At 33.8% G+C, this 13,978-nt stretch overlaps 1 protein-coding gene across 1 annotated transcript in view; it reads right to left on the bottom strand.

Annotated features, from left to right (window-relative positions):
- LOC149785113 (1,4-alpha-glucan-branching enzyme-like) overlaps positions 1-13,978 on the bottom strand; it is a 66,602-nt gene that overhangs the window by 34,962 nt on the left and 17,662 nt on the right. The window contains exons 6-9 of the mRNA XM_089978882.1: positions 13,189-13,279; positions 11,654-11,863; positions 7,084-7,199; positions 2,901-3,031 (exon numbers count right to left, since the gene is read on the bottom strand). Coding sequence (XP_089835008.1) covers positions 2,901-3,031; positions 7,084-7,199; positions 11,654-11,863; positions 13,189-13,279 — 548 coding nt within the window. The remainder of the gene's footprint in view (positions 1-2,900; positions 3,032-7,083; positions 7,200-11,653; positions 11,864-13,188; positions 13,280-13,978) is intronic.

The following is a 13,978-nucleotide window of genomic DNA, read 5'->3' as shown; positions in this document are numbered from 1 at the left end:
CCTCCTTTGTGACTCAAGCAGTACCTGTAGCAAGTGGACATCTCTGACTCATACTGATGCTTAGTATCAAGCTGGTGGAATGTAAAAGTCATTGTGGACATGGTTTTCATGATCTTAGATTGTGGCATTCCTCACTATGGTATTTACTGATGTCTAAGAATGAAGACTAAACAATGTCACAGTCAGCAAACTTTGACTTTACCTAGTTCTCCTTGCTTTCAAATTTGTACACAGGAAAATGGACTACGATCCCTCACATCAATTAGTGCAAACATTGCATGGTAAAGCTAATGAACATTTAACTCATTAATCCCTGGCGCTGCATTTACATGGCAGGAGGTAGTAGCCCACTGCCGAGCTCTGTAGCATCAAGGTCATGTAGGATACACTAAAGTGGGTGGTATTATAGAAAGGTAGACAGCTGTAGCTCTACCTTGAAACCAACTTATCTGGAACTTCTAGTTGCACCACAAAATATAGAGGGAAAATCCTCATTTTTTTGGACCCGATTTTTTTCCACCCAAAATTCGACCATGGTTGGAATCCGATTTTGTGTCTGGTTTTAGACTTTTTGGTCTCAGATCTAAAGCAGAGCAGTCTGAACTGCACACAGACAGATGAGCCTTTGCAAAAAGTAGGATAAGATGGGCATCTGGAATAAAGAGTGGTCTCAATACAAAAATGATGGGTCCGTTAAGAAAAAAAAATATAAAAAAATAAGAACTCCACCTTTTATTCTTCTGCTCATTCGTGAGCAAAACAGCCAATGAAAAATGATTTTTCTAACACAAATAGAAATTAGGTTAATGGAAAATCACTTGGAAGTCGATGTATTAGGATGTATTCAGAAATAGCCCACAAAATGTGTTTCCTACTTGATTTCAGGTGAAAATGACAAAAACCTCCAGAGGTTAATGAGTAAATACAAGCACAGAATGCCTTGTGTATGTCCTGCCTGACCTTAAATTTCTTTCATTTAGAACACTGGGTCATCATTGTGTAACTGAAATAACAAGAATGACAAAAACAATGGGAAATAACCTGTCAAATGTTCACCATGACAATAATGAACTTGTTAATAACAAGAGAAAAAATTCAAGCAGTGTTTGCAAAAAAACACAATAGCACGTACCAATGATACAAAAGCTACAAGGTCAGAAAATCAAGTCCTCAAACTGCAAACAATTAACATCATAATAAACTAAAAACAAAACTATGGCTGCCAATAGATGTGGCTAATACCTTAAGAATCAAAATCAGACTGATGGGTATTCAAGCTGCACATGATAAAAATCTAGAGGCAGTGCTGTGCAATACTTAACATACAAACTGCAGCAAATGCTTAAAATAGTAAACAGCTTTAACAAGTAAACATCTAATACATCAGTAGCTACCAAGTGGTAGTAAAGGGAGGTTACTGGCGAAAGTTTGTTGGGTTGCTGAGTTTATTTTTAACTTCTGAATGCAATCAGGTAATGTGTTGGATGCAGAAATAGTGCTTTACCTGCATAACATGGTATGATATACCCGGCAAGTATATGACGTGCAAAAACAAAGAATCTTAACACAAAAAACACTGTTAGTCTACCTCACAAAGGCACAATTCGACTGATCAATTTTTTTAAAATGTCTAGAATTTGTAAAGATTTATGGCTTATTACCTGTATCTCAGTGTGTTTGCTAATAATGCTAAGTTTCGCATTACTGGCTTCTTTGTGGGAAACATGATCAAAGACTGATATAAACATGTCCATACTGGCAAAATGAGGTCTCATAATTCTTTCTGCAAATGCAAACCTTAGTCCAAGCAGTGTACATCAAGTTTGCAATAACAAATACACCATTAAATGCAGGTCTGCAGAGTTTGTTCTAGCCTTGATTACCAGCTAAAACAACAAGCCACACTGGCTCAATGGTTAGCATACTAGACTTGAAATGGGAATGGTGCAAGTTCAAATCCTAACATCCGATCAGCACGGTTTGGCTACCATAGTATCCATGGTCATGGCACTTTACTCCAATCATCTTGCCAGTAAATAACTTACCTGTGTTGCTGTGTTGTAAAACATCAAACCAAACTAAACCAAACCAAATAAAAGCACAGACCCCTCAACTATTCAATCATCTTATTTGGTCTAATAAAGGGTATTTTTTAAAAAACAAAATCTGGAGGAAGGATAATTATCTCCATTTAAGAGGGCAATTTTCTAAATGTAGAATGAATTCAATGAAGAAATAAAGGTACAACTATGCTCCTCCCAGTTCATACCATTTCGAAATAAATTGCTACCATAAGACAGTTATATCCCTTGGGTCATCTAAACCTTTATACAGTCTCCATGCATTAGTACATGAGCAAGTTGACGAGGTCTTCACAAGTGATAGAATGAAATCAACTCAAAGACAAGGAACAAAGAACCAGGCCATGTATGCACTTCAATGTGACATTATTAGTTTATTATAACGTCTGAAGCATGCTATCATATAACATTATCGGCTTTGTACTCCTTCAATGCAAGTACAAAACTGATGGCTTTTTCCTTCCACATATTTGCTAAAATCTTTCTATTCTCTTTAAGGCCACTATAGAGAAAAGACCACTGCAAATGCAATCTAAAATTAGTTTGTTCCAGTTATTAAAGGCATAGAGTTTACTCCAATCACATTTTACCACCAAATTTACAGCACTGTGGAGGTGGTGTTATCCTATCCAAGGGAGTTAAACCGCTGCGTGAAAGATAAGGTAGGGGTTCTGAAAATGACATGATCTTCATGCACTTGGTTGATTTTCATAAATATTTCAGAAATTAATATGCACATAGCAACTGCATGCCTCAAAATATTATACACCGCAAAATGCAATTAACTAAGTGAAAATGTCCATGCATTATAATCCCTACCTCTGAAATAGTGATCATGAAGTCTGGATACAGGGTATGTAGCATGTAGTTTGCTAACATGAGGTAAACCAAAGATTCTGTGTCAGTGTTCAGACCAAAGTATTCATGATAGTCCCCACTGAAACCATGGCCTGGAAAGATTAAGGTACATTAAGTTTTATTAGTATATATACAAATGGAGTGTAACATGCAGGATTTTACAAAGTATAGTAATATCAACAACCAAATACATGCTAGCCAGTTTATTTCAATAAAAGTCAAAGCAACTGTGATCATTTGGCATCACAAATACCCATGTCTGTTTGATAATGCTCACCCAAAGCCCTCCCAAACCCAATATATCCCAAACTGTCATACCAGGTTTGTAACCTAAAATATGCCAAATAACATGTACCTTTTTGGAATCTTTCAGCTATAACTACATGTAGTTTTGTACAAACAAAATACTCAATAAGTAACTGTCATGGAAGTTTCAATATATTCTGACCTCAGGATTCTTCAAAGGAGCCTCTGGGAGGATAGCCAAAATAATATCCCTTGTGCATAAGTTTAGAATATGGATAACTAATATATGAAATCTGGTTAGCAGTATAAAAGACAGTCATAAAAAAACATGAGGATGAAAAGAATCTTTCCAATGTCCACATGCGAGTATGGGTTGGGTGATGATGTGACTATTCGATATGGGTTGGATTTCCGTTAACCTGCTCAACCTCATGTGGGAGCTGTACATTTCTCTCCCACTGCTGTTATTTTTAGCTTCACACACAGTGAAATGTCTCTGTACATTACACAGATGCTGCCAGGATATTATCTAAGTGGGGCAGCTCCACCATTATCACCAAAATAAGTGGGGAATAGAATAGGGAAAAAGGAGAAGGGCGAACAGCCACAGTTCAGTATTTACCTTACATTTACTCTGTTGACTGTAAATCTTGGGATTATAAAAAAAAATTCTTCATGTTCCAAGACTTCTAAGCATGTAAAAAAATATAGCATTTTGGTGTCCCAATACTTAGACACGAAAAATGTCAAGACAAACATCACACAGAAGTGACCAGCTCATTCAATAACCACATCAATAAACTAATATAATTACCATAATTATCACATGGCAAATGTGATCCAATCAACCCAAAGGGTAAGACAGATTTAAAGAAAAGCCAACCTACAGCATACAAATCAGGAGTCTAAGTGAATTTTTAAATGTCTGGAATGTATAATACATTCTTTAAAGTAACTAACTTTTTTTATGAGCATGTTGTATCTTCCTTTGATGGCGTACATACATATACACAGTCAGTAACAATGAAGTTATAAAAAAAAAAGAATCAATTCCTCCAACTCCAGTGCACCACCAGTTTTATTCCTTCAACATTTTGGCAAAACAATATAAACCATAAGCACAAACATTTTTCCTTATAAATTATATGCATCTTTCCTTTCTACTCATCCCTGCTACCTTTCTTCCTATATTTACAGTCAAATTTACTGGTTTCTTCTAGTTTACATTGACTGTTACATCTTAAAACTGTATTATATGTAGCAGTCAGAAACAATAATGCAAAAGCATACTTCTCTTGACTGGTATCTACATAACAACTCCTGTTCAAAATTTAACACCCAATTTTTATTTTCCTGAACTTTGTAAACACAGTTTGGAATACAGAATATCATTAACAACTTGAAACAATTCCACAAAATCTGGAATCGTGGGCATCTCTGGATTTATCTAGCCCAGGGTAAATTTTGGGGCATTCCTGTCATAAGGGCAACAAAATATAGTCAAATCTACTTTATAAAACTTCATTTATTTTTCTCTTTTCCTAAGTTGGCACAATGATTGGGATAGCATGTAATCACAAGAATTAAACTCATGGGCAAGTTATTTACTTTTAACAATGACATGGTATTGTTATTGCATGTACAGATCCTGCAAGTCAACTAAACTTGTTAATAATTTCTATTATTTTAAAACCAATATCACTAGAGATGGGAATCAGTCAGAATTTCATAACTGATAATCAGTTCTTCTTAACCAACTTATAATCAATTATAACTGGTCACTAAGAGTAAATTTTAATAAATGTACAGGAGTAATCTCTTTTAATGACATGTATACCTTAACCTGATAATAATATTACATTTTTTTCTATTGTTATCTTTGTTCTACAACTTTGTTAAATGAAAGATACTTTTTATGGCTATCAATCTTATGTAACTGATATACTGTTGTAATCCCCCAAAATCATTTCATTCATATGTGATGTATCTATAATTTAAAGTACAGAAGGATATGGTTTTCCTGTTGTTCATTATTTACAAATACTACAAAGGATTTTACATTTAAACTGTCAGAAACAAATCATCAAAATTTGTTTTAATTTATTAACTCAACAATGTAACAGCAAAGTCATGTAATCAGGACTATATGTTCCTAATTACTGAAAGTTTGCACCAATGAAGTATTTTATGGTTTTATATTCATACGTTGTGATGGGAATAAATAATTAAACAATTCAGATTGACTGTAGTGGATTAGAAGTCCTATAAAGCTTAACTTTTATTCAGAAGTTTTCCTAACTTTTTATTTTTTCATGCAACTAAATAGTAGTCTCCCTTTCCACAAAACTGATTTTGGAGTTTCATAATAAATTATCTTATTGGTTCATTAAACCAGCTGATGATCAATTATAATTGATAATCAGAACAACACTAAATGTCACAATTGCTATACCTTATCCAGTTAAAAAAACATGAAAGCTTTAGTATTGAAAAAATTGTATGCTGTAAACAGAATGGCATTGCCCAATAGCTAATAAAAAGAGAAAACTCCAGAAAATGAGTCCCATGAAGGGACTGACACACTACTGTCTGAAAAGAATTTCCCCAAATTCAAGATAAGATAATTTCCTTTTTAACTGCTGAATCCTGATACCATCTTTGACATTCTTGAGCAACAAAATTTCATATCAGACACTGAAGCAGCCATATTAAATACAAGATCATTACCAGTTTCATTTAGAACCTAAATGGCACTGGAAGTCTTTCCATGAAAACCCCATGTCAACATGAAGATCCACATAGGAGAATTAGTGCTAAGACTGGCAATATGTTCACAGTGACAATCATATTTGTGCATCAGACTGGCACCATATTCATTCAGGACCAACTAGATAGCACAAGTCTTTTGGTGAAAACTGCTTGTTTTTATGACCTTCTACATAGGAGAAGAAGCAATAAAAGATTTTCAAGATGGCTACAATGGTGGCAATACTGAATGTCCAGCACCAATTTCATTTTGAACCAACTAGACATCATAAGAAATCTTCTGGTCTAAACCCCCTACTGATACAACTTTCCATTCAGAAAGAGCAGCTAATATAAGATATCCAAAATGGCTGCTGTGGTGGCCATATCAGATGTGAGATTAACACTATTTTCATTTAAGACCAAAGAGACATCTTAAGAAGTGTTTTCAAGAAATGTCCATGCTGACATGACAACAGATTCATAAGGAGCAATGAAAAGAGTTTCAAAATGACCACTATGATGGCTGTATTGGATGTCAAATTGGAACTATTTTAATTTAGGACCCTCTAGATATCATTAAAAGTCCTCTGGTGAAAACCCCATATTAATATTACTTTCTGTTCAGAAGGAGTAGCAATATCATTTTTAAGGTAGATGCTGTGGCAGCCATAATGAAAATCTGAGCAGCACAATTTTCATTTTTGATCAACTAGAATGTGCATGTAAATTTTCATGGCAATCCTTCAAGCAATTTAGAAGGAATAGTGATAACAAACTTGTGTTAATTGAAAGAAAGATGTCAGACAATGGACAACAAGCCAACCCTTAAGCTCATCTGGTCTATGACCATTAGAGCTAACACTGACAAAATACACAAGGTAACAAAACAACCTGACATAATCATTTAAAATGATTCCTTTGAATAACCATGCTTTGGTATATAAAAAAACTTCCTAATGGGTTCAAATTAAAAAAAAGAAAGAAAATGATGTCAATCAAAACAAAGAATAATTTACACACATCCATGTGTTACTGTGATGAATGCTTTGGTGTGTGCAGCATCATATGAAGTCATCATAAAGTTCAGGCACACTATAGATCCATTTCTGCTAGTTTATTAAATGGCTACACATTTTCATTTTAAACTTACCCATGCCATGTGTATGATACAGCATAGAAGTGACGCCATCAAATCGAAAGCCATCAAAGCCATACTCCTCAATCCACCATCTCAGATTGGACAAGAGAAATCGCAGAACTTCCCATCTGCAAAGATAGAGTATAAAAACTCACACTACTGACAACATGTAATCTGAAAGGCATACAACAAAATTAGAAATTAAAAATAAGAATACAAGTATATGTACACAGGCTTGAGCAAAAATACCACTTGGTTTGGCTGTGGTCTATGAAACATGGTCCCTGTATCCAAATAAATGCTGTATAAACATGGGTTCTGAATTTTTCTACACTAATCTGAATGAGAATTATTATAGTTGTTGATAACAGAATTATTAAAATTTGAAAAGATCCATCTGCTTTAACATTTTCCATCATATAACATCCACAACTCACAACGTAAAGCGTTTCACTTAATAAGGAAAGTACTCTTATGCTATTCTTACGCAGCAGTCACCTTTTCAAGAACATTCTCAAATTTATATGAGTGGAATTAACGAGATGATAATAAAAGTGACAACAACAACTTTTTTTTAATGTACGAAAAAAGCGTATTCCATATAGTCCATTGTAATTTAGTGAAGAAAAGCGTAATGATTATGCAAAAAGCGTAATGGTTGGCATGTATGTATAAACAACAATAAAATTCTTTCAGGTGAAAAATTTCAACACTGCTCTTAAAAATGATTATTCAAGTCATGTTTGGTCTCACATCTTCTGTCTCTTGTTTGAATAGCAGTTCTGCCATACAAAGTTACACAGTATGACATGTAATGAACTGTGATCAAGCAAATCACCGATAAAAATCATCAGATGCAATGAAAACAATATGGTCAAAGAACTTAAATTACAAGCCCACAATTAACAAACACTTCAGTCAGATTGCAATGTAGATATAGATATGGTCATGTGACAGGTGTACAGCAGCAAAAATGCAACCTGGATTCAGCTTAAAACACATTTAAAGCTACTTTAAGTTACATCAACAAAACATCAGTTCAGTTTCATTACCTTGTCCAAAATAACAGATACAAGTACTTGAATCAGGATCTTAAGCATAAACATGCATTTTTTTACTTACACCATCCAAAACAACCAAAGCATCATGTTTAATTCATTTTACACAAGCTGTTATAAACTTTATGCATTTACATCCAAATGGTTGGAACAAAACATAGGTGAATCATCAAAACCAACCTTAATTATGGATCAAATATGACCATAATTGGGGTGATGTGAGAAGGTCTGGTTAGAAAACAAAAAATACAGCCAAATATGGAGTTCACTGCATTTAATATCAAATAATGTGGTTTCAAGCATTCGGATAACTTGCAGACTGGCTTCTTGGCTCCCAACAACATCATTATAAAGTGACTTTGGTATATGACACAATTTATTGTTTTCAGAACTACATTTGTCACTGGAATTTATTTTTAAAAACTTTAAAATGTTCAAACAGCTAGATAAAATAGGTAAAAAGGTAATTAAAAAACAGAAACATAACAGTTATGAGAATAATTAGCCTACCTATGCAACAAAATACGCAGAATGACAGACAAATTTGCCTGGATCACTGCAAGAAGAAACAATTTGGTTTTGGGGTTTTTTTTGGCATTGTATGCACAGAAACACAAGTAGGATATTAATTGCTGAAGCAATAGGAATGAAGTACCTTGTCCAAGGTTACAACCCCAGCTGATAAAATGCTGGGAGTCAAATATCCACTCCCTTTCAGTTATGAGTGGGGCATCCAAAGCACTTAGCAACCACAGCTCCTGCCTTTATTAGCTGGCTCTTATATTGACTTTTCTATAAGTGGCATGTGATGAATATTGGAATAAAAGACCATGTTCCTTACTGATAAGTAGTAAAACTAACATTTAGGAAAAAGCTACCAATTTACCGTTTATTTATTATGTCAATCTTTAACTACAGTCCTTTAGTATGCATTTTTTGCTGGGAGAATAATGTGTAGAAAATTAAGTTATCCTGGAGAAAGAGCAATTAGGTTTATTAAGGATGACAAAACAAGTTCTGAAGATCTGCAAGCAAGATCTAATTTACCTTCTCTGAAAATAAGGCCAAAAAGTCAAATGCATTAGTAGTTTTCAAGATTAGAAATAGCAAATCTCAAAATTATTTACATTATTTCATGCATACTAAGCAAAACCCATATTTTTTATGTAAAAATACAGCAGAACTACCCAGGACATCAAGGCTTGGTATTCCACATATCAACAAGATGGCATAATGTGATGCTAGACTGGTCTACATAAGAAAAGTAACAGGTATGTAGATGACTATGGGATAACCAGTCTACTTGACCAATCAGATCACTTGAGCACTTAAGATTGGCTATACAAATATGGTTAAGGCAAGCAACTAAATGATACAGACCTCAAATGACAAAACAGTTCCACAAACTTGAAAATTCATGTAAGAACTCAATAACTGAATCACTATCAGTGCAGTTATGACGCAATTATACATTTTATGTATGATAATGGTTTAAATTCCATTTTAGTCCCGTACTGGAACAACATTTGCGAACTAAATGGCTTTTCCCTGTTGGAAACAAACCTCTTCTTTCACCTGAATTTTCATTGATTTCCCAGTAATATGGGAACAATGAATATTGAATTTAGGATAAATAAAATATAACCATAACTGTATTAAATTTAAATAGGTGTAGAATATTTATCAGCAAATTTTATTTCCCATGCTTTATTCAAATAAAAATTGTACAGTTACCAGTAGGCCAATGATGTCATAACAATCAATGGTGATTGTTACAGCTGAAACAATTTCATGGCTTGTAAGTAATGAAAATATGTCTGACAGTGTGAAGAATCTGACCCCACATAACCATTCAAAATAGCCTTCCACCATGGAAACTGAGTGTCAGTCAAAAACGCAGGTAACAGGATTTCAAATCCATTTATAAAAAGCATTCATGTTTCATTTCATCTTCATTTATCATTTAATGTTCTGCATTATATTATGTTTCCTTCCAACTGCATTCATCATTTCATTTGTGTTCAATCTGCATTTGCAGTTTTCTTCAAATTGCATTCATCATTCATTTGTGTTCATTCTGCATTTGCATTGTTTCCTTCAAATTGCATTCATCATTTCACCTGTGTTCATTCTGCATTTGCACTGTTCCTTCAAATTGCATACATCATTTCATTTGTGTTCATTCTGCATTTGTACTGTTCCTTCAAACTGCGTTCATTTCATTTGTGTTCATTCTGCATTTGTATCGTTTACTTCAAAATGCATTCATTTCATTTGTATTCATTTTGCATTGTTTCCTGCAAATTGCATTAATCAGTTCATTGGTGTTCATTTTGCTTTATATTGTTTACTTCAAACTGTATTCATCACTTCTTTTCATTCCACATTTGCACTATTTCCGTCAAATTGCATTCAACATTTCATCTGTGTACATTCTGTATTTGCACTGTTTCCTTCAAATTGTATTCATCATTTAATCTATGTACATTCTACATTTGTATTGTTTCCTTCCAACTGCATTTATCATTTCAATTGTAATAATTTTGGATTTGCACTGTTTCCTTCAAATTACATTCATCATTTGATCTGTGTTCAATCTGCATTTTCATTGTTTCCTTCAAATTACATTCATCATTTCATCTGTGTTCAATCTGCATTTTCAGTTTCCTTCAAATTACATTCATCATTTCATCTGCATTCATTCTGCATTTGCATCATTTCATTTGAATTGCATTCATCATTTCATCTGTGTTTCTTCTGCACTTGAACTGTTTTCTTCAAATTGCAATTCATCTTTTCATCTGTGTTCAATCTGCATTTGCACTACTTCTTTCGAATTGCATTCATCATTTCATTTGTGTTCATTCTGCATTTGCACTGTTTCCTTCAAATTGCATTCATCATTACATCTTTGTTTCTTCTGCATCTGCACGGTTTCCTTCAAGCTGCATTCATCATTTCATCTGTGTTCAATCTGCATTTGCACTGTTTCCTTCAAACTGCATTCATCATTTCATTTGTGTTCATTCTGCATTTGCATTATTTCCTTCAAACTGCATTCATCATTTTATTTGTGTTCATTCTGCATTTGCACTGTTTCCTTCAAATTGCATTCATCATTTCATTTGTGTTCATTCTGCATTCCAGTTTTTTTAACTAGAAAAATTACCCATCTCAAGATATATAATGTGATGAAGTCTTTGTATGTGGTACATGTGTACGGTTTGTTTGCATGTTTTCCACCTTATTGTCTCTTAATAATCGCACAATAAAAAACCCAAGTCTGTACAAACTTATGTTAATGTTATAAACACCAACAATAAATAAATCTTACTTGTCTAGTACTGGATGTAATGCAGCTAACTCTATTTAACAGATAAAACAGGACAAGAGATTACTCAGCACATGTTGCCTTTGTTACATAAAAAATTGTTCTCAGTGCTATTATTGACAAATGGCATAACTTGATTATAGACTTCAAAAGTCTAACATTGTAGAAATATGAAGAATCAAAAGTTACATACTCTGTGTAATTAAAGAGCCTAGAGTCCCACAAGTCATGAGTTCCCCTGCCTCCATCATGAAAGAAGCATGTGTTGGTACCATCAAACTGATTCAGGCCATCTACAACATTCTTGGAAGCATGGCTATGTACCACGTCAAGCAGAACTACAATGCCATTGGCATGTGCTGTGTCTACCAACTCCTTCAAATCTTCCGGAGAACCGTAACGACTGAAATGAAAATAACTAAAACTGAAATACACAAGTTTGATATGCAGTGATAAACAAGAAGGCCTGGGCCTGCATGCGAAGCATATGACCATATTTTTCAAAAAATGGTTGGTATTTAGTGAAACTTTCATACCAATTAGAGGGGGGAAAAAATGAAGTTATTACAAACTGAATTTATAACACGTGTTATGTATATTTAATTTAATTGTTTGCCTGTTAGTTTTAAAAAATTTTTTTCATTACATGTTACTGTAATGTAATATTGTTTGCTGGACTTGACCTTGTCCAAAATTGAGTTCATTTCTGCTTGACCTGATTGACTTTTGTTACTATTTTTATTTCATTTATGTGAACAACTAATAAAAGCTTCATTATTCTCTATGTGTATGAGCTTATTATCAGGATTATTATTCAGGCAAACAAAGGAATAAATATGTTGATCATGGTCATGATTTGGAGTTTCCTAAGTAAATTTTGTAGGCTAGTGTGTTGTAAATAAACAAGGCTCATTAGATCATTCTAGAAGTAAAGATTTTCCATTAGGTAATGCTTGTTTTAAGAAAATGCAAATTGTGACCCAAGGTCAAACAGAGAACTATATTATCTTATGACTGAGGATTTTACCAGTTATACTTTAACATCTAACACTGTAAGCTGTATTATGTTGTGACCCGTTTGGGCTGAATTTTATTTTCTTCAAATTATTGATTTCAAGTGATTATTTTCCCTGGAAATACAAAAGTGTACAGACAAAAATCTTGGATAAAGACATTCACTTGAATTTATAATGAATTCAACCCTGGAATAATATTTCTGTGATTGAACAAGAGACTGTTGACACAAAAGGACTTTGTAGACTATAACAGACACATCGTTGCCTTCAGTTTTGGATCTCTTTGGGACTTGAACTGAGTTTCATTCAGGACTTTGTATTACTAGGACTTGTGACTTTAATTCTTGGATTATATTTGAATTTAATTCGCAATAACATAAGTTCTTTATTTCTCATTTTTCACTTTGCATTCTAGGGAAATAAACTATTTGTTAAATTTTACAAAGCTTGTTGTCTTCACTCTTTTCTGTTACTTATTTTAAGAGCACAGACTCGTAATACATGTTATAAAGTGTAAACTGTCCTAGTGTCTAAAACTCAAACAGCAAGCATCTTCTGTCAGACTGGTTTAAGAAAGAAAATGGGTCAGTAAATAACAGTTCCGAGTTAAGTTTGGATAGGAGCCTAATCAGATTTCAAATCAACAATAACTGATGGACAGTTGGTGATAGTTAGGGGTAACTTGGGGAACACCCAACTGCTCTGCCCTTACCTGCTGGCTGCAAAGAAGCTGGTAACCTGGTAACCAAAGCTAGCATAGTAGGCATGTTCCATAATGGCCATCATCTGGATTGCATTATACCCTGTAATGGTTTAGACACAGCAATGTCATTTTTAAAATAAAAATTACATCCTTGTGAAAGGTTAGATCAATCTAATTCAAAAAAATTAATTTGTTTCAACTAGCATATTATGTTATAATTTTGGGTACACTTGATAAAATTTATATTTTGATAGTACACTGCTCCCTCGATAACTCGCGATCCCGCTTATAACACGGTGTCTGTCTTGGCTCCCGATTTTTTCCAGAGAAAATGTATTTAAAATATCTTTAAAATATGCTGAACATGAAAAAATTACGATAAGAATTGATAAATTAAACCTTGATACATTGCTCGTTTTATCATCGAAAATGGTGATTAATGCCCGTAAAAATATAATCCATATTTTGAAATTTGCAGGTTCTAAAGAAGAATTAATTTCAGAGATCTCGAAAACGCTTAATTACGCGTATTTGGATGCCAATTTTTGATCTGGGACGCAGAAAATCACTGAGGCGGGAGTCCTCCGTACGCATGTAATAGGAAAATTCAAAGATTTGCCAGTCCTGTTTCAGCCACCTGCTTTGTGGGAAAATGTGTTGATCACTTAACTGTGCTGATATTTACAATGACAGAATTCAGTGACTGAAAGACTCTTTGATGTACTGTTGCCATTTTATAAGAGTACATTAAAAAAAAAAAAGAACATGATGCAACAGCTAGGCGGCTAGTTCAAAAGCG

This window comes from Sinohyriopsis cumingii, chromosome 13 (genome assembly GCF_028554795.1).
Source record: "Sinohyriopsis cumingii isolate HCF-2022 chromosome 13, ASM2855479v2, whole genome shotgun sequence".
Classification (NCBI taxonomy): domain Eukaryota; kingdom Metazoa; phylum Mollusca; class Bivalvia; order Unionida; family Unionidae; genus Sinohyriopsis; species Sinohyriopsis cumingii.
Note: the sequence above shows the minus strand (reverse complement) of the source record. Positions and strands in the feature narration are given on the sequence as shown.